The 26,883-nt window shown below is 37.3% G+C and overlaps 3 protein-coding genes across 9 annotated transcripts; 2 read left to right on the top strand and 1 right to left on the bottom strand.

Annotated features, from left to right (window-relative positions):
- Positions 1–264: 264 nt before the first annotated feature.
- LOC113761036 (short-chain dehydrogenase TIC 32, chloroplastic-like) lies at positions 265–4,676 on the top strand. 2 transcript variants are annotated; one of them, XM_027303841.1, is made up of 8 exons: positions 265–499; positions 814–1,045; positions 1,234–1,313; positions 1,486–1,639; positions 2,416–2,494; positions 3,430–3,517; positions 3,959–4,005; positions 4,121–4,676. In XM_027303841.1, exons 1-8 carry the CDS (start codon positions 394–396, stop codon positions 4,283–4,285), a joined length of 951 nt encoding a protein of 316 aa, XP_027159642.1. In that variant the 5' UTR covers positions 265–393; the 3' UTR covers positions 4,286–4,676. The 2 variants fall into 2 exon arrangements, with proteins under 2 accessions (XP_027159642.1, XP_027159643.1); XM_027303842.1 differs by having other exon boundaries at positions 266–499; positions 3,433–3,517.
- Positions 4,677–7,247: 2,571 nt separating this feature from the next.
- On the top strand, positions 7,248–20,543 carry LOC113764097 (short-chain dehydrogenase TIC 32, chloroplastic-like). 3 transcript variants are annotated; one of them, XM_027308159.1, is made up of 9 exons: positions 7,446–7,467; positions 7,723–7,981; positions 8,548–8,779; positions 9,644–9,723; positions 9,898–10,051; positions 10,561–10,639; positions 10,964–11,048; positions 11,164–11,210; positions 11,672–11,980. In XM_027308159.1, exons 3-9 carry the CDS (start codon positions 8,613–8,615, stop codon positions 11,840–11,842), a joined length of 783 nt encoding a protein of 260 aa, XP_027163960.1. In that variant the 5' UTR covers positions 7,446–7,467; positions 7,723–7,981; positions 8,548–8,612; the 3' UTR covers positions 11,843–11,980. The 3 variants fall into 3 exon arrangements, with proteins under 3 accessions (XP_027163959.1, XP_027163958.1, XP_027163960.1); XM_027308158.1 differs by lacking the exons at positions 7,723–7,981; positions 11,672–11,980 and adding an exon at positions 20,105–20,543 and having other exon boundaries at positions 7,248–7,467; XM_027308157.1 differs by lacking the exon at positions 7,723–7,981 and having other exon boundaries at positions 7,250–7,467.
- On the bottom strand, positions 17,279–25,714 carry LOC113764096 (mitogen-activated protein kinase kinase kinase YODA). 4 transcript variants are annotated; one of them, XM_027308152.1, is made up of 13 exons: positions 25,314–25,714; positions 24,510–24,624; positions 23,645–24,212; positions 22,781–23,518; positions 21,462–21,549; positions 21,267–21,329; positions 20,818–20,978; positions 20,649–20,724; positions 19,747–19,806; positions 19,539–19,658; positions 19,129–19,359; positions 18,924–19,015; positions 17,279–18,628 (listed from the first exon to the last, which is right to left on the bottom strand). In XM_027308152.1, the coding sequence occupies exons 3-13, from the start codon at positions 24,199–24,201 to the stop codon at positions 18,121–18,123; spliced, it is 2,694 nt and encodes an 897-aa protein (XP_027163953.1). In that variant the 5' UTR covers positions 24,202–24,212; positions 24,510–24,624; positions 25,314–25,714; the 3' UTR covers positions 17,279–18,120. The 4 variants fall into 4 exon arrangements, with proteins under 4 accessions (XP_027163953.1, XP_027163957.1, XP_027163954.1 ...); XM_027308156.1 differs by having other exon boundaries at positions 19,539–19,646; XM_027308153.1 differs by having other exon boundaries at positions 23,645–24,206.
- Between the last annotated feature and the right edge of the window lie 1,169 nt (positions 25,715–26,883).

Below are 26,883 nucleotides of genomic sequence, written 5' to 3'. Positions count from 1 at the left end.
AAAATTTTACAAAATGACAATACAAGCTATTTGTCATTTGAAGCTAAGGAAAATGTTAAAGTAAAAAATTTTACTTAGAGTAAAAAATGCTATTTATTTTTATTTTTATTATTATTATTTTCTTCGGTCCATTTATTCATACTCGTCGGAACTATTCTACGCAGGTGGCCATAACTCCTTAATGTCATTAATGTCCTAACGCGTGTCTCGCCCACGTTGGGCATCCTACGGTAGCATAGACAGAGCCACAGAGGCGTCCAGCATCAATTCATCACGGTATGTGATTAAAGATTAGGAACCTTTTCATGGGTACATAAGGCCTCCAACTCCACCTCGTCTTCTTGTTCTTCTTGGAATTTCTGCAGCTTCGCTAATTACTACGATTGAACAAAGATGTGGCTTTTCAAAAGAAAAGGGCCATCTGGGTTCTCATCCTCTTCCACTGCTGAGGAAGTCACGCAGGGGATTGATGGCTCTGGTCTCACTGCCATTGTCACAGGTCCTCCACTTGCTCTTATCTCTCCGTTCCTTCTCAATTGAACCTTTCTGTCCACATTTTTTTCATTAAATTTTTCGGGTCCTTAGATTTCTTTATTCGTTTATTCTTCTTCTCTTTTGTGGAGAAGTGAATACTGCTCCGAAAATAGTCTACTAGTTTTGTTGCCCTTCAATTTGTTTATACTCGTCTAGTACATTGGTACTTTCGTTTTCGTTTCCTTTTTCATGGCTGTGGGCCTTTATGATTGATTAAGAGTATCAGTTTGAACTTTGAACGCATGGAATGACGTAGTATAACAACAAACAAAATTGCAGGGGCTTCAAGTGGTATTGGTGCTGAAACAGCTCGTGTTCTTGCACTGCGTGGTGTCCGTGTTGTAATGGGGGTCAGAAACATGGCTGCTGGCCAAGAGGTTAAAGATGCAATTGTTAAGGAAACCCCTGAAGCTAAAGTTGATGTCTCGGAGTTAGACCTCAGTTCACTTGCATCTGTGAGAAATTTTGCAAAGGAGTTTAAGTCGTCTGGCCGTCCCTTGAATATCCTAATGTAAATAAATGCTATCTATACAGCAATCAGACTCTTCTAACTTTGTCTCCTCTCATCTTGTCTCTTTATTAAGTGCCTGGTATTTTTTTCCGATTTTGTAAATTTTATTTGCTTATAATTTGCTTATTTGTTTATTCTTTTTTTTGTTTTTGACTCCTGGGATTGGTCTTTGTCTTCTCTATGTTAAGTAATAATGCTGGAGTCATGGCGACCCCATTCAAGCTATCCAAGGACAACATTGAATTGCAGTTTGCCACAAATCACTTAGGTAGGTCCTATTCTTTATGGGACAAACCGTTCACTGCAGCAAGTTGAATTGCATCCACAAATTTTGTATGTTCAAATTTTTTAGCAGTAATTGGATTGGAACTCAGCATAGTTCTTGTTGACATCAACACTTTATCTTCATTACCATCTTTAGTTTTGTATCTGTTATGCAGGTCATTTTCTTTTGACTAACTTGTTGTTGGACAAAATGAAGAAAACATGTCATCAAACTAAGAGAGAGGGAAGGATCGTGATTGTTGCATCAGAAGCTCACCGCTATCCCTATCGTGAAGGTGTGCGTTTTGATAAAATCAACGACCAAGAAGGGTAAGCTTGTGGTTGCCAGTGCTTAATTGTGTTAACATTTCTATATGTTATTCTGTTCTAGACTCTCAAACCATAGTTTATCATTGTTTTTTTTTTTTTTTAATGCCAAAGCTTCAAACTCATGTCTGTAGCTTGAAGGTACTACCATACTGAGATTCTGTTTCTTCTATCTCCTTATTTTATAAAATGGTGCGTGTGTTTTGTCATGTGGTGGTTGAGACTTGGATTTTTGGGTACTCTTGAGAGTCCAAACAGCCGCCTACCTGTCAAAAGTAAAAACCATTCATGCCCATGTCTCGAACTGCTCATCATGCCAACAAGTAGACTTAGGAAGTGCAAAATTGGAGATTCTTCTTAGGGAGTTACTGAGTACATCTCATGCACTACAAAGTAGTAATACACAAATAAATGGCATGCAATTTTCTCGTGTAAATGGGGATAAACATAAAGCAAACTTGTCAAAGTATTAAGTTAGAACTATTTTACAGGTAGTGTAGGAAAAAATCATAACTGTCATTTTCTAGAAGGTAATTGTGAAGAAGGAGAGGCAGGATTATGGGGAAGTGAGGGGATAGCCCTCCACGCCTTGCCTGTGACATTATCATGTAGAAACGGTAAGAGTTTTAGAGAGCTCCCTCAATTAGAAAAAGAAAAAATTGTTTATGAAATTTGTGTAGAATTAATAAGGGATAGTGTGTAGGGAGGTAGTGCGGGGAGGTTTTTTGACCATCATTCTTGAAAAACCCCTCACATGTTCTCACACTTTTATGCTGCAGGTACAGCAGCTTCTTTGCTTATGGTCAATCAAAGCTTTCTAATGTGCTGCATGCTAATGAGCTTGCCAGACGGTTAAAGGTTGTAGATTCTGACTTTGATTCCCTTGAAAGTTGAAACTTCTAGCATTTTTCTGAATTTAAACCCTTAGGAATTTTCTTCGCCCATTGGTTGCCGTAGATATTGTCTTTTATCCAGTTTATATCTTGAGGATGTTTACATTTGCCTTTCTTAATTTAGGCACCTCAAAATTTTGTGCATCCCTGGCAAATTTTAGTGTTTCTTTCCCTGGCAAATCAAGGACTGAACATGATAGGGCTTTAGAACTTTATAAGATGCATTTCTTACTCATAGCTCGTCTCCTTCTCATTGGCAGAAATGGTCGGCCACTATAACATGATATGTCTCCTGTGCGAGATTTCTCTGTTCATTGTTATCTTAGTAGCATGAATAATACTTCTTTTCTAACAACTAGAGGTGGAGATGGATTCTAGGTCTCCAAAAGAAGGCTTCTGTTAGCTTTCAATTCAATTGATTTTTAGGTTGGTACTAACTTATGCTGTGTAATATTATAATTCAACACCAAACCTTGGATTCATTTGTTTATGAGCTTCTTGCCACCAACTACAAGATGAAGTATGTGGCAAGGGTAAACAAAAAAGGATCAGTAGAAAAAAGTCTTTATGGTCAAATATTTGACCACAGCGACATGGTGTCTTAACTGCAGCCGATGTTTCTATTCCTTCAATCTTGGAATCCATGGCTTGCTTCTTGTCGCATAATTATGGGCCCTTTAAGAACCATGACAATCTCAATTGTAAATTACACCCATTCAACTTTTCAATAGGGAGTACAAGTGCTTAAGAGAAAAGGGGAAGTTTTCAAAAGCAATAGCAATTATGGTTAACTTAATTGAATGAACATTGTCATTTATGTGAGATGTTCTTCTGTAAATTGTCACAATAACTAAATCAATCAATCTCTTCCATAAAACAGTTTGATGATTTGTTTCTTAGCAGGAAGATGATGCAGACATAACTGCCAACTCGCTTCATCCTGGAGCAATTACAACCAACCTTTTCCGTCATGTCGGCATTTTAGGAGGTACTCCCAAACTTGTTAACTGTATGGGTCTGCATTAGCCTTCTGAATGGTGGTTTTGTTTTATTGTATTATGCCTTGTTTATGCATACTTTAAAAAAGCTCAATTAGCTTCAAATTTATGGTAGCAAGCTACCTTGTCAATCCTTCATAGCAAATAAACCCAACTTGGTATTAGTGCTTCTTGCATTGGCAGTTGTCAGAAGGGCCAGGTGTTCTTTGAATTTCTGTTTGGTACACCAAGCCCTACTGGCCCTGCTACGATCAAACACGTGATGTTGATGACGTTGTTAGGGGATGGTATTTTATGCCTTAAACCCTAAATCCTGGCTGGAGAATGTTATTTTATGTCTTGAAATCATCAGTGGGGATCTTGTCTTGATGTAAACTTCTCAAAAATGTGGGGGTCTTTCTCATGTATCTGCTTTTTTTGATCTGATGCAGGCCTTGCAAGTACTGTTGGAAAATATGTGTTAAAAAACATTCCACAAGTAAGTTATGCCTCGTACTAAAATCATATTGTCTCACGTTTATGTTAATTTGTTAAGGCTGTCACCAAAAAAGGGTGTTAACTATTTGTTACTCCCTCCACTGACCTGGTACCAGGGAGCATCAACAACATGCTATGTAGCATTGCATCCGCAAGTCAAAGGAATAAGTGGCGAATATTTTGGCGACAATAACATAGCTAAAGCAAGCTCAATGGCCATGGACGCGGATCTGGGAAGGAGACTCTGGGATTTTAGCGTCAGCTTAACGAATCCCAAATGATTCCTGAGAAGCCAAATCTTCCAGGAAAAATAGACCACAAAAAAAAAAAAAACCCTACGTCTTCATGCGATAACACAGCCTCTATTATGTTCGTGGCTTTCCTACTTAGCAGCAGGCTTGCTCCTCCATTGAGGAGTCTGGTGGCATCATGCATGTTTTTTCATCCGTCGTTCGTGGTGAAGCAAGTGGTACTCCGTTCCTCTTGATCTGTAATGCTGTTAAGAGTAGATGATGTCTAGTTGTCCCTGGCTATGCTTTAGTGGCATTACTTGAATTAGTCCGTGCTCATTTTGTTTTGGGTTCAGTCTTCCCCGAACGAACGTTGCAAGACTTTTCGCTGTTACTTTTAGTGGTTTCACCTTATTTTATCCGTAACAACATTGAAGAACGATGTTGTTCGGTATATCGGCAGAAAACATTGAAGGGAAAAAAAGGGGATATTCGACCTTTTCAAGGGCAAAGCGCAGAGTTTGAAGGTAGTAGAATCAGACCTAATTATAAATTACTCGGGAATCTGATAGAGGATGATGTTATATCACTATTTGCATAATTATATGATACAATAAGAAATAGAGGTTGCTTTCCATCCTGAAATGTAAAACTCTTGACCTTAAATTCGAGTCTAATCGAGCTGCTCGAGTTTGAGCCAATTCGATCTATAAAAATTGAAACATAATTATTTTATTTTTGAAATGAAAAATATTATGGATATATATATAATTCTACTATTAAAATAATACATAAATACATATAGACACACATATGAAATCTTTTCCTTCTATTTTTTTCTACTCCCAAACAAGGGTCCCGTTTGCAAGTGAGTTTTTTAAATGTTTGTGTAAAATTTTACTGTAACTTACTGTAAAAGTTGTAGAAAAATTTTTGAAGTGTGTAAATTTTTAAATATTTTGAAGTGTATAGTTTACAAATTTTGAGAAGTTTTTTGAAATTACTGTAGTTAAAATTGTTAAAAAGACTTGTAACAGATAAATTTGATCAAAAACTTGCTTGCCAAACAGTAGGGCTGTCAACGAGTCGGGTCCGGGCCGGAATTCATTATTCCGGACCCGGACCAGAATTACTATACCGGATCCGGATCCGACCCGTTTACCCGACGGGTCTTTTATTCTATGTTCCGGATCCGGCGGATCCCGGATCCGGGTCGGGTCTACCCGAACAAATTTAGCAGAATTTATAATTTCTAATAAAAATGAGAAAAAAATATATTTGTAAACTAATTTTTAACTAATGCAAAGAAAAAACCAAATAAGAAAAGAAATCAAATTGACTTTATTCAAATACATCATCCTAATCAAATTATATTGATAAATATATATTTTTTAAATTATTAATTCATTTATATTCGGATCCGGGTCTAATACGGGCCGGAATACTATATTCCGTATCCGACCCGTTTTTTTGTTTGATAAAACGGATCCAGATCCGGGAAACGGAATTAAATCCCTACCCATACCGGCAATAATTTCACGGATCCGGTCCGGATCCGGGTCTAGATCCGACCCGTTGACAGGCCTACCAAACAGGGCCAAAGTATAGCAATTACTTCTTCCTTTTTCTCTCTAAAAACTCCAAACAATGTGAAAGAATCTCTCCTCGTCTTTGTTTTTCGACTCAAAACTCTCTCTTCTTCTCCTCTTTGCTATCCTAAACTCCCAAACTAGGTGTTATTCATGCTAATAACACAACATGAATGATGAAACTACTACATTAATATACGATAAACCTATGCATCGGAGCGAAATTTTGGAGCGTCAGCGATTATCAGATTCAATTTGCACGTACAATACATACACTGATCTCGGTTTGAATTCCAACTATGCACGAGGATAGATAATAACGTGCAAAATCATGTATCCCGATATGTATCGCAATTTCATTACAACTAGGGGTAATTTCAGAAACCTCCCTTGAGGTTTCATGAAATATCACCTAGCTCCCCTAAACGTTTCAAAATCTCACTTAGCACCCTTGAAGTGATAGTAGGGTCATATACTAATATCAAAGGTGATGAATTGTCAATAATACCCCCATAATTAAATTTTTTGAACTTGTTTTTCTTTCTCTAAATTTCCTACTTTTCTTTAACAATGTCTATACAAACATACATACATACATACATACATACATGTATGTATGTATGTATAATTGAATTGCAAATATCAATGAAATATAGGATTTAATCAATGAAATATTCAATGCATTTGGAGAATAATAGCTGTAGGTTCTTTTTATTTTTTTTTTCCTTTTTTGGTGTTTCACAACTTTATTTATTTATTTATTTATTCCTATTCATGTAGAGTGCAAGAGAAATAAAGTAATTGAAACTCCAAATAGTTTTTCAAATTCTGACTTTTTTTATAATAAAATTTTCATATTTCACACCCATAAAAAAAGTCTGTGTATTTTAAGTAAATTTTTTGTATGATATTGAAAATGAATTTCATCTATTACTAAGTTTTTTTTTGCTCAAATGTATGATTTTACATGCTAATTACCTTCAAAGCTATGAAAGGTTCTATTTGTAGAAATGGTTTAAAAACTAGTATTTGTTTTTACCGTCTCTTCCTACTGTAAAAGTGACTATTGGCTGTAACATAAAATTTTACCAATTTTCATCTCCTCACTTTTAAGATGGTTCCAATTTAGTACTTTTTTTCCTTGGTTTGTAAAATGTTCATTTTTTTATAGTCTAAGGGTATTAATGGCACTAAAAAAATCTCTCTCCTCAAACATGAATTTTTTAACATTACTTTTGGTTAGAGGGCTTCCAATGTTACCAAAATGTCAATTAAGGGGTGCTAAGTGAGATTTTGAAAACCTCAAGGGAGCTAGGTGATATTTCATAAAACCTCAGGGGAGGTTTATGAAATTATCCCTTACAACTACGAAGAACAACGCCCTTTCAATTGCAGAGAATGCTGACCCGAGAAAGTCAATCTTTGAATTACTTGAACACCAAGTTGTCTCTGGTTCCTCTTGCATTGGTGAATGTTCCCGTTTACTAGTATTTCCCAAGATTAAAAAAAAAAAAGAAAAAAGAAACAAAAGAAAAGATATGTGGTTGTTTAGCAGGAAAGGGCCATCTGGGTTCTCAGCAGCCTCAACAGCTGAGCAAGTAACCGAAGGGATAGATGGCTCTGGTCTCACTGCCATCGTTACAGGTCAGTTTCTTACCTTTTCTGACAAGTTCAAACTAATTAAATAGATATTTCTTCCTGCCCGTTGTTGTAGTATTTCTGCGATATTGTCCCGTTGTTTGAAAGCACAAAATTCATAAACAGATAGTTTAAATTGCTTGCCAGCTGCCCATATTCTTGCTTTGGTGGTTTCTGGTGTCTAGAGCCTTTTTGGGGGGCTTTGACTTGGGGTAATTTTGCTGTGTCCAACTTCTTGATTCTCTATTAAAGACCTTTCAGGTCAAGATAATGATTTTAGCATTGCAAGGAAATCAACCCATGGAGTTTGGGCTGTTTGGTTGCATTGTTAACTCGTTTCAAGCCGTGCTCTTTTGAGAAATTATACAATTAACCTCATACCATCACTGACCTGTTTGTGGAATTTGAGCACAACTCAATAAGCCAATACTTAAACAAGATACGGTCTTTCGACTTTCAAGCTTCTCAAGCTGGACCGTATGACTAAATTATGCTCATCCAAGCCGACTCCGAGAGTAAGGTAGCAAATTTTCATTGTTCGTAGAAATACCTTGAACCCCCAATCTCTCCTTCTTTTTGCTGGCAGATATGCCTTAGATATCCTTGATATTACATTCATGATTTTGGAGGCAATAGTTATTCAGCCTTCCTGTATTCTATTCTCTATATTGTTGTAATCTTCAATGTGCCCGTGGTCCCATCCTCAGAGATAGATCAGTCTGCCTGGATAAGTGCTATATTTGTAATTTACACTATGGAGGCTTCGCATGAGACTAGTACTAGAAGTAGTGAAGTAATGATACGTTGGTGCAGAAGGGAAATTTGACTTTCAATTTTCCTTTGCATGAAGCAACAGTATCTTTATAAGATCCCAAAAAAGGATATATCAATAATATAAGGTTTGGTTTTTTTTGTTTAACTCACATGAGTGACTGTTTTGAAAGTTCAATCAACTATACAATCTCCATGCCAGTGATTTTTGTATATGAATTTGCAAATGTATCCTCAAGGTTTAGCATCTCTTTGATAAATTCTCTTTTTCATAAAATGTACCTATGTACCTTATTTGTTTATCAACCCCTATAGGAGCATCAAGTGGTATTGGAGCTGAGACAGCACGTATTCTTGCATTGCGTGGTGTCCATGTGGTTATGGCAGTCAGAAATATCTCTGCTGGGAGGGAAGTCCAAGAAGCTATAAGGAAAGAAATCCCAAATGCTAAAGTTGATGCCATGGAACTGGATCTTAGTTCAAGTTCATCAATCAAGGACTTTGCATTAAAGTTCAATCACTCAAACCATCCTCTGAACCTTCTCATGTATGATAATAGCTTAGTATGTTTATGCGTGCTTTTCAGTGTCCTTGTTTTCTATCTAACCACATGTTTTTGGTTGTCTTATTCATCCTTTCGTGGGTAGCTGTCTTATTCATTTTTTGATAGGATATGAATAAGAAATCCTCTTTCACATGTTCTCAACTTAGCCAATTCCATTTTTCTTGAATTAGCTGTTGGAATCTATTTAAATTACTTAAGGACTTTGTTCCACATCTTTCATCATTTAAGAGTTCATGCCTTCATGGTTTATTAGGCTGCCATATATGGTTATGGACTCTTGTCGCAAGAAGATGAATTCCCAGTAAAAATACCTGATGTGGAAACAGCCAATTCCCCTATGGCTTTCGCCTGGTTGGGGTATTGTGTTGAATACTTGTGTTCCATCAACATTTATAACGATATTAAAAAAAAATGCCTAAGATCTAAACTACAACTTCTCTCAGACTTCATAGTTCATACCTAGTGTGCTTGTTAAGTGTATAATGATGTTTTTTCCACTTGAACATGCATCTATAAATTCCAAGGTGAGAATTTGCTGAACCCAAAGGCCAGAGTGATAACTGATCAATCTTTTTAGTTGTGAAGTTAGATAGTCTAGATAATCAACTTGGTCAAATTCCTTTTCTTCTCCTTTCCTCTCCCCTCCTCGTCTCTTCCTCTATCTCAACATGTGAAGACATTTTTGTTGCATATATATGTCAATACAAGTGTATAGAGCCTAATTGTCTTTAAGCATGATGAAGTCTATATTCTATAGTGTAATTTCTGAGTTTTTCTTAGATGAGACTGAGTATAGAGATTTTGAAATGTGCACGCAATAAACAGCCCTTTTTCTTTTTCTGCTAGTAACAATGCAGGAGTCATGGCAACACCATTCATCTTATCGAAAGATAACATAGAGCTACAATTTGCAACAAACCATATAGGTAAGGTGTATGGGTAAGGTACTAAGTTTCTCATGTTCTCTTTTAAGGTAAACAGCACCGTGTCCAAGCATTTTTCCATTCATAATACAAGTTTCATTTGTCTGAATAGCTGTAGTAATACATAGCGCCCACGAGTTTAGTTAGATTCACTTCACAAAATCTATATTCTTACAGGTCATTTTCTTTTGACAAACTTATTGCTGGAAACCATGAAAAAGACAGTTCATGAAAGTGGCAGAGAAGGAAGGATTGTCAATGTCTCATCTCGACGGCACAAATTCTCTTATCCTGAAGGGATCCGCTTTGGTAGAATCAATGATGAATCTGGGTAGACTATACTGTCCCTTACAAATAGCTGAATATTTTGTTTCGAAGTCAGATATTTGTTCTGCCACATGCTGTGCATCATCTGATTGTTTCATGAAGTTGTCATAAACTGATGCCAGAGACCAGTAACATCTTAGGAATTTGATAAATTTTAAGATTATAATTTCTAATAGATGAGCACATTGGTCAAAGGACTGCACAACTCAGATGCTATTGCTGCTTGTTTGCAGCTGATGTGCTATCCAGATAATGTGGGAAACAAATGTTTACACTTGCAAAAAGTGAATAAGTTTTGAAGGAAAATGATCCCTGCCTCTGAAAGAAAATGCAGTCCCCACAATCACTCAAGTATTTCAAATGGCAGGCTTTTTATAAAATGTTTTAAAATGGTTGCTGGTGAAGTTTGAGGCTAAATCCATGTTTTGTATTCATGAATATGTGTTGATAATATCATGAGGTAATTTCAATGTCCAGAGCTCAGGTTTCTCTTATGTGCAAATACTTGCGCAGGTACAAGAGTCTATTGGCATATGGTCAGTCAAAACTTGCCAATGTATTGCATGCAAATGAACTGTCAAGGCGTCTGAAGGTATGCGACTTCATTGTAGTTTGGAAGTTGTGTACTTCATGTTTGAAACTCCTAAATGACATTCATCAAGCATCAGATATAGTCCATCTTTTCATTTTTAACCAATCTGGTTGACTTGGACACAGAAGAGTGCATTGGTAATTTGTCTGATGAAGCTAGAAGAATAGCTAGCTAGCATAATGTGGAATACAAGAAGTATATCATGAAAGCCAGCTCTCTCTCTCTGTCCTCCCCTGGCAATATATATATATATATATATAAGAAAAAATACCTAAAATATGTTCCATTTCAAGCTTAACGATCTAAGGTAATATCTGTAAATAGGAAGATGGGATTGAGATAAGTGCAAATTCTCTTCATCCAGGGGCAATCGCCACCAATCTTTTCCGTCATTTCAGCATTGTTACAGGTAATTTCTTTTGACTCTTCAATGGTGTTTGATATTATTTATCAGGTTTCTTGTACAGGACCAACCTGGCTGCCTGAAATTTGACTAAATGCAGTAGTTTTTGTGTTTAATGCAGGCATTATTGATGTCCTAGGCAAGCACATCTTGAAAACCGTCCAGCAGGTAGATGCCATTGTACATTTTTGTGCACTGTATGTGTTTTCTGTTCATGCTTCTGGCTGTGAACATTAAGTCTGTCAAAGACAGTTTGCCAGTTTCTAAATTTATATACGACAATGTAAATTAGGGTGTTTCGACCTTGCATACAAGGGTATTAAAAAAAATGAAAGAAAACTCAGGTGCAGATCCTTCAATTCTTTTTAAGGTACTGAATCAGGCAAAACTCGAACAAATTCAAAACCAGCTCAGAATCTTGTTCCCAACAATTATGGCAGCCACATTAATAGTTGCTTAATAGTAAAGGGTCTCATTTAAATATTGGACTTGTGCTTGTGTACAAAATTTTTCTGCCTCAGAATGTGAACCATAATTAGGAAAAGAAGAATAGATTTAGGTTAGTGTTCCATGCCGTAAGTGCCTTCTTGCTCCGTGTATGTACTAAGGTCAGGGGAACTTGATTGCAGGGAGCTGCAACAACATGCTATGTGGCTTTGCACCCACATGTTAAAGGCGTAACTGGCACATACTTCTCAGACAGTAACATAGCTGAACCGAGCTTACAAGCTAAGGATATTGAATTGGCAAAGAGATTGTGGGATTTCAGCTCAACTTTGATTCACCAGTCTGACCCTTAGATCTTGAGTCTAAAGAGAGATTGGAGAAACCGGTAGTTAAGGATGGCAATTTAATTAGTACACTTGGCAATGAAACAGGTTCGGTGCATGTGTTTGTAACCCCTCGTTTCTAATTATTTTAGGGAATAATTTCGGAAACCTCCCTTGAAGTTTTTGACAATTTCACTCGGATCCCTCCAATTTTAGAAAATTACACTGACCTCCTTCGGTTCAATAAAATGACTACAATACCCTTTATTTAATAGATAATTTACCACATAAGTGGGACACAAAAACCAAACCAAAAGTAAAAGAAAAAATAAAAACTTGCAACAATTCCTCATCGTTCTCAATCCTATTTTAATTAATAACAGTTTCTTTTCTCTTTTCCCAATGTTTTTCTACTTGTTATGATTCTCTCCTTCTTGGTTATTGACAACAGGTATCTTGGGAGGAAAACATTTAGTCACAGTATTATGAGTGACCAATTAGTATTTATAGGAGTACAAACCTAATAAACTATTTACAAGAATACCCTTACTAATTTATTATCTACAAGAATACTTATATTCTCTTAACACTCCTCCTCAAATTGGAGCATATATATCATAAGCACCCAACTTGTTACAAATGTATTTCACCCTAGAGCCCCCTAAACTCTTGGTAAACACATCGGCCAATTGATCTACAGACGGTACATGAGATGTCTTGATGATCCCGTCAAGCAATTTCTCTCGAATGAAATGACAATCAACTTCAATATGTTTTGTCCTTTCATGGAACACTGGATTAGACGCAATATGAACAGCCGCCTGATTATCACACACTAAATTCATGGGCTGTTTATGCTCAAATCCAAGTTCCAGTAACATGCTCTTCAACCAAACCAACTCACACACAGTGTGAGCCATAGCGCGGTATTCAGATTCTGCACTTGATCTGGATACAACTGTTTGCTTCTTACTCTTCCACGACACTAAATTACCACCAACAAACACACAATATCCTGTAGTCGATCTTCGATCTGAGGCAGAACCAGCCCAATCTGCATCACTATATCCTTCAATATCAGTGTGTTCATAATTTTGATACAGCAACCCTTTTCCAGGAGCACTCTTAAGATACCTGAGAATCCGTATAACAGCATCCCAATGACTAGTACGAGGGGTATCAAGAAATTGACTCACAATACTCATTGCAAACGAAATGTCAGGTCTCGTTACAGTGAGATAATTTAATTTACCCACAAGTCTTCGATATTGCTTAGGATCATCAAGTAATGCACCTTGATCTCTTGCTAATTTCACATTGGGATCCATAGGGGTATCTACAGGTCGGCAACCTAACATCCCAACTTCACTCAACATATCGAGTACATATTTTCTTTGACATAAATAAATCCCATATTTAGACCGAGCTACCTCAATACCCAGAAAATACTGTAGATGACCTAAATCCTTTGTCTGAAAGTTTGCCTGCAGATTGGATTTAAGTTTCTGGATCCCCACAACATCATCACCTGTAATCACAATGTCATCCACATAAACAACTAATAAAATTTTACCAGCATTAGAATGCCGATAAAATACAGAGTGATCTACTCCACATCTTGTCAGACCGAACTCCATAACAATACTACTAAACCGGCCAAACCAAGCCCTCGGAGACTGTTTCAATCCATATAAGGATTTTTCAAACGATAAACCAACCGCGGATTCTCCCCCTGAACAACAAATCCAGGGGGTTGTTCCATATATACCTCTTCTTTCAAATCTCCATGCAGAAATGCATTTTTCACATCCAACTGATGCAATGGCCAATTATAAGTTGCTGCCAAAGAGATAAGAAGACGAACAGAGGTAATCTTTGCAACAGGAGAAAATGTTTCTAAGTAATCTACTCCATACACCTGAGTAAATCCTCTAGCTACCAGCCGAGCCTTCAATCTATCAATAGAACCATTAGGCTGCACTTTTATAGTGTACACCCATTTACAACCAACAACAGGCTTACCTGAAGGACGAGGGACAAGATCCCAAGTACCATTTTGTTCCAAAGCAGACATCTCTTCTTGCATAGCTAATCTCCAACCAGGATGATTAAGAGCATAGGTAATAGACTTAGGAATGGAGATAGAATCAAGGGAAGCAACAAAAGAAGAATATGACATAGAGAGACGAGAATAAGAAACAAAATTAGAAATAGGATGGGAAGTACAATGTCTCTTACCTTTGCGTAAAGCAATAGGAAGATCTAACTCAGAGGAGGGCGTCATACCTGGATTGGAAGATTGAAAGTTAATTGGTGAAGTGCGTGGCATATCAGGAACTTTTTCAACCATGGAACGACGAGAGTAAACTTGAAGATGAGGACGAGATAATCGAGCTATGGAATCTGGTGGACTAGATAACTCAGGTAATAAAGGGGAAGGGACTGGTAAAACAGGAGAGGAAAAAGAGGGACACTGGTCTAACTCACAAGACATACTTTGTTTGATAAAATACGGAGTGGATTCAAAGAAAGTAACATCAGCACAAGTAAAAAATCGATTTAAAACTGGACTGTAACATCTATACCCTTTTTGCGCTCGTGCATATCCTAAGAAAATACACTTAATAGCACGAGAATCTAATTTATCCACCCCGGGAGCAAGCTGATGAACAAAGCACACACATCCAAAAATACGAGGAGGCAATTTAAACACAGGTTCATGAGGAAAAAGAATGGAGTGAGGTAATTGACCTTCAAGAATATTAGATGGCATGCGATTAATTAAATAACATGCAGTTAGAACTGCATCACTCCAAAATTGTTTGGGCACATTCATGTGCAACAACAGTGTTCGAGCAATTTCGATTAAATGTCCAATTTTCCTTTCAGCAACTCCATTCTGTTGTGGAGTGTGAGGACAAGAGGACTGATGAATAATACCAGACTTAGTCATAAAGGTATTAAAAGGAGTGGAAAAATATTCTTTCGCATTATCACTGCGAAGTATACGCACAGGCACACCAAATTGATTCTTTATTTCTGTAACAAATGCACAAAAAATGGAATATAATTCTGAACGATCTTTCATTAAATAAAGCCATGTAACTCTGGAAAAATCATCAACAAAGACTACAAAATATTTAAAACCTAACTTTGAAGTGACTCGACTAGGACCCCAAACATCAGAATGAACTAACATAAAGGGTTCAGAAACCCGTTTATTGACTTTAGGAGCAAAAGAAACACGATGATGCTTTCCTAACTGACAAGACTCACATTCTAACGAAGATAATTGATTCAAAGTAGGAACCAACTTTTTCAAATTTTGTAAAGACGGATGACCTAAACGACAGTGAATTTCAAGAGGAGAAACAGTAGCAGGACATGCTATCGGACCATTGAAGTTGAGAAAGTAAAGACCATTATGCTCATGCCCTCCACCAATCGTCCTCTTTGTTTTCAAATCCTGAATGACAACGGAATCAGGAGAAAAAGTAACTGTACACTGTAGAAATTTAGTGAGCTTACTAACAGACATTAGATTAAATGGCAAATTGGGTACGTAAAGAACAGAAGACAGCGGAAGTGATGGATTAATTTCTACAGTGCCTAGTCCTTTAACTTTAGTGGTAGATCCATCAGCTAAAGTAACATGAGGAAAGGGAGTAGACTCTTGAAAATTAGAAAAAATGTTAGAGGTACCTGACATATGATCAGTAGCCCCGGAGTCAATAATCCATGAGTCATTACCTTTTTGTGCTAATGAAGCAGAGGGAAGAGATGCGTGACTTGTAGCTTGGTACTGTAAGAATTTAACATAATCTTCCTCGGATATAGTAACAGTTTTCTGGGACCCATGTACTGAAGAACTTGATTCAACTTGATCAATGGTAACCCCGTTAGCAAAACTTTCAACCATAGCGAATAGCACTTCAAACAAAACAGCAATCAAAATTCGCTATGAACAGTGCGCGTGAATAGTACCGGGTGAACAGTGCGTGATGAACAGTACCGCGTAAACAGTACCGCGTAAACAGTGCGCGATGAACAGTATCGCGTCAAGACTCTTGCTAGATGTTTAACCCTAACCCTAGGACTTTTGCTCTGATACCATAACAACAGGTATTTTGGGAGGAAAACATTTAGTCACAGTATTATGAGTGACCAATTAGTATTTATAGGAGTACAAACCTAATAAATTATTTACAAGAATACCCTTACTAATTTATTATCTACAAGAATACTTATATTCTCTTAACAGTTATAACCACATAGTCTCTTCCACCCATCAACTAAACCACCATGTAAACCTATCTAAAGTGTTTATTTCTTATCTACTTCTCTCTTTTTGTGGTACTTAACTATTAATTCCTCTTGTTTATTTCTTTTCGTATTATAATTTGCATACATTAAAGAATCAAAATTTTCAAAATTACAAATTGAGGGAGCAAAGGAAAATTTCATGGTCAAATTAGATGGAGATGATGAAGATGGTTGTGATAGAGGGAAAAAATGAAATTAATGGGTTATGGTTGGAAGAGAAAAAAGGACGAATCTGGATTATGTTATTATATCTGTTACACACTACAATCTAATATCTTCATTTGGTTTCATTTTTGTTTCATTTACAAGTATTGGTGGTGGTTTGTCACAGAGATTAGTTTCTCTATTCCTAACGCCATTGGAGTACGGGGTTGCTCTTGGCATAGGCATCAATAGTGATTGGTCAGGTTCTTTTCTATTTAAGGAAGGTGATAAGCAATAGGTGTTGGGAGATGTGAGATTAGTCAATAGATAAAATATGGTGTTAATTTGGGACGGGAAGCTTTTTGAAAGTATTTTAGTTGGTGGTGATGGTTATGGTCGATTTGTAGAGAAAGTGATTCGGGTAGAGTTTGGGATTTTGATTATGCCCAAATTGATAGAATTTGGGGATTAAGTTGGAGTTTGCTTGAACAGGTTGATGAGGTTTTGGCTTTACAATTATCATGAAAGCATAGCAAATGTGGATGAAAGTGTTTGTTATTTTTTTTTTTGGTTAAATTGATCGCTAAACCTTTTTTTTCACTTTCTTTTGATGTATTATATTGCATAAGGGTATTTTATCATATTTAAGTATAATTCTAACCTCATGGGTCTATACTATTACTTAAACAGTAAAAGTAAGGGAGGTCAGTGTGATTTTCTAAAATTGGGGGGAGCTGAGTGAAATTGTCAGAGAGGTTTCTGAAATTATCCCTTATTTTAGAGATTCTGACAGACCCGATCCTATAATTATTAGGTAGATAGATCACTTTGCTTCAGATCTCTCATCCCCTTTCCTAAGATCACAGCCTCGGGTCGAGGCCCTCTGCATGTTAGAGCTGCATATTAGAGCTGGTTATTAGAACTGTTTTTCTCTTCTTAGGCGGCAATATACATATTAGAGCGGTTATGAAGCACCACTGCCGAAAGGGTCAGACAGAAAACGCACAAAAGAGAGAGCCTTTGTTAAACACCCTTTAAAACAGGAGACACTACAATGTTTCAGTTTGTAAACACAGGGAAAGCTGAAGGCACGTATAAATTAGCTTCTCATCAGGAACTACTCAAATTTTTTAGCAGATGTTGTCTTGGATATACATAAATAGAACCACATGCCAGCGCCTAAATGCGTGTTGGCCTTGCGGACACATGAGAAAAGATTTGCTGCAATCTTGACTGTTTCAATGGCAAAATCCGAACAAAAGTCTGGGTTTTCCCATATTATGTACAGCAGTTGCAGATCCTCAAGAAAAATGCAGTCCTAGAGCTACTTCTTGTCCAGGCTTACCATTTCTTCTCTTCTATCTCGTTAATGAATGTACAATTCTGCTACCACAAATTTTATAGCGAAGGATCAGCTAGCTATACATTGAATCACCCAATCCAAGTTCGCTGAGCAATCACCCTATCAATCAGACCTTAGTCAATGAAGTGTGTAAATTATAAGCACTCAACTTTGTACAGGCCGATCCAAGGTAAAGTGGTACCATTAGCCACAGTGAATCTTCCTTTTGCTGGGATAGAGGGTCAATTCTAAAAGTGCATGTTGTTCAGGTCATTTCTGTTTTCCGCTGAGCTATTTTATGGACGAAGGACAAGCTTTCAGTCAAGCAAAATTGATTCCTCGTCAAGCCACCAGATCTTCTGAAGATGTCGCCTTATTTTGTGGTCAAAGGTCCTTATTATGCCAATTCAAATGTCCTTGCGAACTGTAAGCAATTCTCTGAACTTAGTGACAGTTGGGTAAGCATCCCGAAGAGAAATGCCTCGAAAAGAAAATCAAGTTATACTCCATTTGTGCGGCCGGTCAACCGGGATCGTGAGTTAAGATCCAAAGATGGATTCAATTTCACTGGATCCCCTAACAACTGCTGAGACACACGATCTGCTAATACTGACTGTCCATCATGAAGTTCTCCAAAAACAGGCCTTCCAAACTGCTTTGACAGAGCATCATTTTCACTAGATGTAAGATCCCGAAAAGCAGATCCAGCCTGCATTCCCCGAAACATATCAGAATCCCAATACAAGGGGCCATTGATGTAGGGACTTTGTGGAGTCTTAGGAACACTTCCAAAACCTTCTTGCAGGTACGTTGACTGATTAAGATGTTGAAAAGGGAGAGCACCAGCACCCCCTGATAGTGGTGTTGATGAGCCCGATGTGGTCCGAGGGCTTGATATAGGTGAAGGAGACATCCTCCCATTTAGGTGTGGAGGTGACCTTGGATGTAACAGAGGGCTTCCAATTGGAGAGACTGGGCAAGATATATTCCTTTGGATGTGGATGTCACTGGAAATGAAAATTTCCATCAGTGAAAGCTACAGATAAAAGCCACGTAAGATTGAACCTATTGCAGTTATTCCTAAAAAACTACTATTTACCATTAACCTATTTCCATCAGCTAAAGCTACAGATAAAGCCGCGTAAGATTGAACCTATTGTAGTTATTCCTAAAAAAACTACTATTAACTTCTATGTTTTAGCTTTTTTTAGTTTTTACTTTTTTTTTTTTTTGGTGGTGGTGGTGGTGGAGGGGCGGGGGGGGGGGGGGGGGGGGGGGGGGAGATGATGGACAAGGATGGACCTGGAATGGAAATAGGATTTTGATACTCTGGAAGAGTGTATAGCAAGCCTTTCTGATTCTGATGTTGGGAGATTTCTACCATGTTCAATCCCCTGAAGATGATAATTAGCCACAGAGAAAGCACGAAACTGTTACAGATGGCAAAAAAGTAGAGCATTTACATAAACTTGTATAACTAAGGGGACTAGGATAATAAAAATACTACCGGAGACTTTACACCATTGGCAACCACAGATGTTGGATCAGTAGATGCAAGAGGTTTATCCAAAGGAGCAGCATTTTTCACAAATGGGTGATCCAAAAGCTGAGCAGCTGTAGGACGATGAAGTGGATTCCGCTGCAAACACTGCCTCACAAAGTCCTTTCCTTCCTCTGAGAGGTCATCAGGAATTGCAGGAAGTTCTTTACTATTCCCAATTTTGAACATGGCAGCAACCTTTAAACCAGAATGAGAAAAACATCCATAAAAAGATGCACAAAAGCTGAACTGGATTTTCAAGTTTAAAGCATGCTAAACCTTCGTATATACTAGATATGCTCTTTTTCATGATAGCATTCGTATTTATGGAAGATATACATCATCTATTCAGCAATCTGAGTAACCAAATTACTGACCCCTTCATACTGGCTCCAAGGTGGCTTAGCAGTAGCCATTTCCAAGACTGTACATCCAAGACTCCAGATGTCAACAGCAAGATTACAACCATTCGAATTTTTTATAACCTGAATGAGCAGCAGAATAGAAAATTTAGGATCGGAGAACTAGCAATGGAGCCATGATCATGAGCTTAAGATGCAACATGAGAAACTACTGACTACTGACCTCAGGTGCCATCCAGTATGGGCTTCCCTTAAAAGATAATGGACATGATTGCCCTGTAATCTGCACAGTGGAAGATTTTTAAAGGGCTGTAGTTAATTACAGCTACCAAATAAATTGATTATCAAAGTCTTCAATTGCAGAATTAAAATAATGAGAGGGAAATGTAGTTAAAGGCACAAAGCACACTAAGGTGTGTCATAATATTCTTAGTTATTAAAAAAAAAAAAATTTCAGCTTCAGCATACAACATACGGAGGTAAAATTTTGAATTTGAGTATCAGTTTTCTCAAGTGTGTCCATGCTTTGCAACAGATTACTCTCTCACCCATGGCTAATTATAGCTTTAACTGAATGGCAGGTTTCCCAAATAAATAATGAATTGATGAAGATTCAGCAAACAGAAAATCCGATTCATCAATTTCATTTTATCAAGGAAAAAACTAACCAGAGGGGAAAAAATAATCTCAATTAATACAGCGATCTGGCCAAGAAAAGGGAAGATGCAAGAACTAGAGGAGGACCAAGGTTCCAGAGAAACATGAGAATTGAGAGCGTTAGGGGGAGGGAAGTGGGGAGAAGGGCAGGAAGCAAGATGATTGCAATCTTGTTGCAGCTTGCGCATTTTACGCTTTGGCCATACTTCATTATCCGCCCTGGCTCTGCTTTTAAAAAAAATATTTGCAAGACTTGCACCTCATTGCACTTTTGTCGTTCTTAACTACTATGCTTGTAGCTTGAAATGTGAACCATGGTACCAATCTTCTTCTTTGTATGCAGAAATGAAAAAAAAACAATACTATATTCACCATAGCTGGCATTTTCTAGTAGCGTGTCATGCTTTAGGCTCAAGTGCTTTTTAATAGATCTCATAAAAATGAAAGAGCACTCATGGCTAGACTTACATGCTTTGCCATACCAAAGTCTGCCAACTTAACACGACCATTCGGGTCCACAAGGATATTTGCCCCTTTAATATCTCTGCCAATCAAATGCAGCAGCATTAACTAAAGGATCAGGCCATTCAGACTTGCTATTTCAGAATCTGATACAAATGAAGTCAATAACTCTTACCTGTGGACAGTATTTTTTGTATGTAAATATGCAAGACCAGACAAAATTTGTTGTGTGTAACTGCGTATAGCTGATTCTCCAAATTGTCCATATTCTTGTAAAAGCTTGAAGATGGAACCACCAGATACATATTCCAAATATATATATAGCTTATCACCAACCTGGTCAAGGAAAAAGAAGCTGTAAATTTGACTTCATGATAGACTAAATACTGCCAGAGGATACACAAAGCACCAAGTCAGAACTAATTCGTCATTTATAACATTACAACTTCAAAGCTATTGACAAATTTATCAGATGAAAATCCTAAATATCACATACTTCTGAGAAGAATTAACCATTCGACATTGTTACAATCAGATTACATTGTGACCAATGGAGACGTGTAAAAGAATTTATAAAGTTGTATGCATCAGGTGTCAACAAGAAACTGCAGGAACAGCACTGACCGTTTCAGACCCATAATACTGTACAATATTTGAATGCCTCAGACGGCTCAGCATAATAATCTCCTGCATTTTTTCCAAAAGATTGAAGAAGAATCAATGTTAGACATATATACCAGATAAACACAATGCAACAGATCTCAAGCATGTTTAATACAGAATTTATCTTTCCACATCTATACCAGCATATGAACTTACTTGTCCCAATTGCTTTGCACTTTCCTTGGACTTTGCATCATCTGAGAACAATGTGACCTCCTTCATTGCACACATTTCACCACTTTCACTGAACAGATGGTAAAGTTGAAACATGCAACAGATTAATCAATGAAAATCAATTCAAATGAACAATTGTAAGGTATAAACATGCAACTGCAACTACAAAATAAAGTGCAGTCAACATATTCCAAAATGACCAAGAAATTCTCAGTACAAATACTTAGGAGCCGCTGGGTTCAAGTTTAGGAATCGGAATTGTAATTGGAATCATATACAAAAAATTAGTATTTGTTTCGATTGGATTTTGGTCAAAGGTATCAATACAATAACAAGCGTTTGGTAGATATTTGTCAGGAATGGATATTACATTAAAATTTGAATATTTTATCATTTTTTAATTTCTTTTCTTTTAAATTTCTTTTGTTCTCTCCTTTTTGTTCTTAATCGAATTGCAGAGCATCCTTCTTAACCGAATTGCAGAACTTCATAGTGACCATTGATGGATCAACTGGTATTTTTCTTGGACTTCAAGATCAGAAAATCTGTTTTTGTAAACCCCACTTGTAACTTGAAGATCATTAGATCTAGTTTCTAAACAACTTAAAAGAGAGAGAGAGAGAGAGAGTGGGTTTTTGCAGCCCCTCACTCCACCACCTTAACTCCTCCTCTATTGCAGCCATACAACCCCTAAAAAAAAATGAACAACAACTGTTATATGGAGATTATAACTAGAAAAGAGAACAATTTTGTCTTAATTTGAAAAACCAATCAAGATGAGATTCTTTGGCCAACAAAAATTACTCTTAACATTTCAGGAGCCGTCGTCAGCTATGGAAGATTGGAAAAAAGAGGCCTGCTACACCGGTAGGAGAGAAATTAGAAGATTGGAATAAGTGGGATAGAGGGAAGGGATTGGGGGGTCTGATATGGGGAAGGAAGCAAAACAGAGAATGCGATGAAAATAGAAGAGAGATGGTGAAGCAGTGCGTGAGATGAAATAAAAAATATTATTATTTATTAGCTTTGGAATCAGACGTGGGATTTCACAAAACCCCCCAATTTGGTCAGGAATTGAGAGTCGCCATTTTCTTAGCATTCATTCCAAAATCTTGAATCCGATACCTATAATCCAAACACTAACAAAGGACTTGATTCGAATCCTTGATTCCCATACCCTTAAACCAAACGCCCTGTTAGTAGTCAGAACTTTAAATGAAACAACAGCAAATATTCACCCATTGCGCCACATAAGAACAAGTGCAACTGAGAAAAAAAAGAGAAAGAATTGATCTCTTTACCTGTTAAAACCAACATAAACATGTCCAAAAGTGCCTCTCCCCAACAACTTTCCTTTTTTCCAGCGTGAGCCAGGGCTTGCAAGATTTTCTGCTCGGCCTGGACTACGTGGTACTGAGGGAGATGTTGCAGCTGAATTTGAATGAGAAAAAGGTGAAGAGTTGGAAATTGTCACAGGAGGAAGTGGCAAACGGTGACTTTGTTGTTTCCCATCATCGCTCCTGTTTGTCTGTGATTCATGTGCTCCCCCTCCAGCTCTTGGATGAATTGGGGTGACGGCTCCACTATGAATTCTGGAACTAGGACCAGGACTTGTCTTTCTGGGACTAGGAATTGGAGAGTACTCAGGGCTGCCCCTACTAGGCTGCCAAAATAGTTGCCCAGACATATCACCTCCCATTGAATTATGTCCAGAATTCTGACCTGAGCCCGGACTCGAACAGTGGCCAGATCCAAGTAACGGAAGGTCTGGATAGGGCTTTCCAAGCCAGAATCCAGAACCTGTAACTTGGTCATTACCGAAAGCTCTCATTGGACTTCTAGAAGGACTTGACATTGAACTATCTGGAGCACTGCAAAAGGCACCATGACAGGGAACGTGCAGATTGGGGACATGACTATTAAGAGGTCTTCTTTTAGGCGGTGAAGACAACACACTTTTATGAGTCAAAAGATCAACTGCTCCAGGTGATCCTCTTGGGCTTTTCTGTGCTACTGGAGACTGATCCTTAATAATCATGCTTCAAAATGGGGTAAAAAAATTTTGTAAGTCAGGGATAAACAAAATTTAAACAAGCTAATGAATAGAGATTATTAGTGCCAACAATGGACAAAATTTAACCTAAAGACTTAATGTGACACCATACCTTGAGGGGCTGCCAGTGGCAGTTCTGCTTCCAAGCTCATAGTCAGATTCCAGAGGACTACGCTGGCGTGAGTCTGTTTGATCATCACTCTCAATGGAGCATTCACTAGAAATAGAAGCAATGACCAGTTCTCCATCTAACTCTGCAGAATCTGTTATATGCCGTATGCAGGCAGGCCTTGGAAGTGGAAGAAATGATGATGGCTTGGAGCTCTTTTCCACTTTTGGCTTTCCTGAAGAACTGATTCCTGACTCAGTGCGCAGTACACTTGCAGGTCGCAGACCTGGTAGGGGAAGTGGTTGGGCTTGAGGCCTTTCGGCAAAACTCTGGCATCTTGATACATGCTTTGAAGGTGATGGTGACCTTGATTCCGCTCTGGACTGAGACCCTTTTTCAGAAAATGTGTCACTGCTCCGTCTTCTAGACCCTCCTGATCTACCAGTAGATTTACTTTCAGATGGAAACTTAAGCTTCCGGTGTAATGTGTCAATAATGCTTTCTCTTGCTGGTTTTTTCTTTGCTTCTTTTGATGATGACTTCCCCCACCATGAAGGCATATTTTCTGATGCTAAATAGCCACAAAATCATTAAGAACCAAAGCAAATATACACAATAGATTCATTAATAACCAACTCCCTTATAAGAAACAACTAGCAGTTTCAAATTGGTATGATTCACGAAAAGCATTATAGTTCTTTGGCTAAATAAGGTTTTCATGATTTTCCTGCCTTTCTATTTCACATGGAACAAGATGCTTAAAATTTAAACCACAGATCAACTAGCCAGCACGGTAGATGTAGCTGACTGTCTACAAGTTCTAAGCAACATAATCAGAATGATCGTCCCAACATCTAAAATTATCAACCTGTTTAGCTGTTCACTTGGCATGCAAAGTCAATGCTTCAGGATTAGTGCAGGATCAGTCGTGAATGCATCTGCCCACTTGACTCTAATGGAAGTCTTTCTCCTTTTAGGGGGACCTGAGAACAAGTTTTCTTCCAAGTCAACCCAAAAATGAATGTGGAACAAGCCTTTCCAAAGCTTCAAGAAAAATCAGAAAGGCCTACGTAAATCCAGAATGAAGAAAACTAAAGTAATGAAGAATTTCCTGAGAGTATTTTAGAGGCTGGAAAACAGGATCTCGAAGTGTTTCACTCTCCTCTTCTTGGCTCAAGAACTACTCATATACCCAGCACATTTTCACACTTCTGCCTCATATTTGCCCTTTTCATCAAAACTAATTGAACAATATAGGCATTCTGAGCCAAAACAAAATTGAACACGTAACCAAAATTCCAGCTTCATTGAAAGTTATGATACTTCACTATTTATCCGTGAAGCTTTTTAATTTTCTCCGGAAATTTCATCTTGTACTCTTGGTGGTATCTCTCTCGGAATTTTCCGCTCAAGAAAAAGGAAAAAAAAAAAAGAAAAAAGAGAAGACAACTAACCAAATGATCCTGCTACACTGATCTTTTTCCTGATGAATTAGGCAAGCGGCTTTAAGTTCGACATCACAAAATCAAGCAATTTATTACAGATCTAACCCATACATTACGAAATCATTAATGAAAAAACAAATTAACAGTGAAGCATCATACCACTGAAGTTAAGAGATAAAATATTAGCAAAAATATAATAATAATAATAATAATAATAAAAAACTCACCTCCAAGTTGTACGCTCTCACATAGCTTGAGCAGACTGGGGCTTACCGAGATTTAATTTCGAATCTACTGCGAAAACTTGCTAAAAAGGTTAAAAGAAAAAAAGAACCCTAATTCGCAGATGATAATGGCGTAGATATGCATACATGAACTGCGTGAGAGTGTGGGTGTTAGAGAGTGAAGAATGTGTTTGATTCAAAAGGAATCCAAATTTGGGAGGCTTTGAGGAGATCGCGTGAGAAGAAATGGAGAAAGATACAAATTTAAAAATAAAATAAAAAAGTTCTAAAAAAATAGTCGACTTCTAAGTTGCAACAACATCTACTGCTACTGCTACTGCTGCTTGCTTACTCACCCAGTAGGAGTAGTAGTAGTAGTAGTAGTAGTATTAAGTGTGTGTGTCTGCGTGTGTATGGGACTGGGGACTTTGGGGAGGCAGCACTCAGCAGTAACAGCTAGTATGAGAAGTTGTTTTGAGTGACGGTCGGGATGGATGGATGGATTTTATTTTTAGCATTTACTATTCAAAAATAATTATAGATTTAATAATCAAAAAGCAAAATTACTCTCTCCCTCTCTCTCTCTGTCTCAGTCCGCATTAATTAAATATACTTACTACTACTTTAATTTCCTTTCATTTCTATCTTTAATTTGTTCAGTCTATATTGTGACTCCTTTTTTTTTTGTAATATGTGTGTCTCAAAATTTCTCCATGAAATTTATTTATTTGGATTGCAAGTTTCTGAAATTTTGGTAGAAAATATACTATAGTGATTTGATATATGTGAAGTAAAAATGTAATTGAAAAATGTGTTGACGGAAACATATAAATTTTTTTGGGTGAAAACTGGCTTTCCAAACAATGTTTACGGGTATGGCTTTTAAGATTTCAATAGAAAATAAATTAAATACAAATCCCCAAAACGAAACCAAAAAGAATATGAATGATTTAGAGGGTTCCACACGTTTTATCCAATACTTTATTTCTAGATTATAAATTGCAAAATAAAAAAGTTATTTCACTGCAAATGGAATTAACCCCCAAAAAAAATTCTTTATGGGGGAGATATGAGGAGAAAAAGGTTAATTTTAGAATATGTATATATTTGTATATATTGTTCTCTATTAATCTAGTTTTTTATTTTTCTTGGAGACTAGCTATGTTGAATGAGAGTTGAAAAAGTATTGCATGTTCCCTTTTATAGACTTGCATAAGAAATAATCAGATGTTAACCGGATAAAGACGGATTGGGTAGATGCGAGAAAGCAATTGAGTGAACGAAAGTGACCTGCGGTCTTTACATTATTCCACTGCCAAATTTAGCGTCTGTCTTCTCCTTGATGACCGATGACAGGTGAAAGTTAACATGATTGGTAGCAGCCCAAAACAACGTAACGGGTAACGAGTAACGGACAATCTACTGATTTATTACGAGTAGTTAGATTAGGACTCAACCGAAAAGCTTGGCTTGGGCTGTTGGGCACTTGCGCTGATAAAAAGGCAGGCTCAAGAATATATTCATAAAGACATGTATAAAATCTATCAGTAGTATAAATGGAAAAAGTAAAAAA

This window comes from Coffea eugenioides, chromosome 2 (genome assembly GCF_003713205.1).
Source record: "Coffea eugenioides isolate CCC68of chromosome 2, Ceug_1.0, whole genome shotgun sequence".
Classification (NCBI taxonomy): Eukaryota; Viridiplantae; Streptophyta; class Magnoliopsida; order Gentianales; family Rubiaceae; genus Coffea; species Coffea eugenioides.
This window is presented reverse-complemented; position numbering and strand designations above follow the sequence as displayed.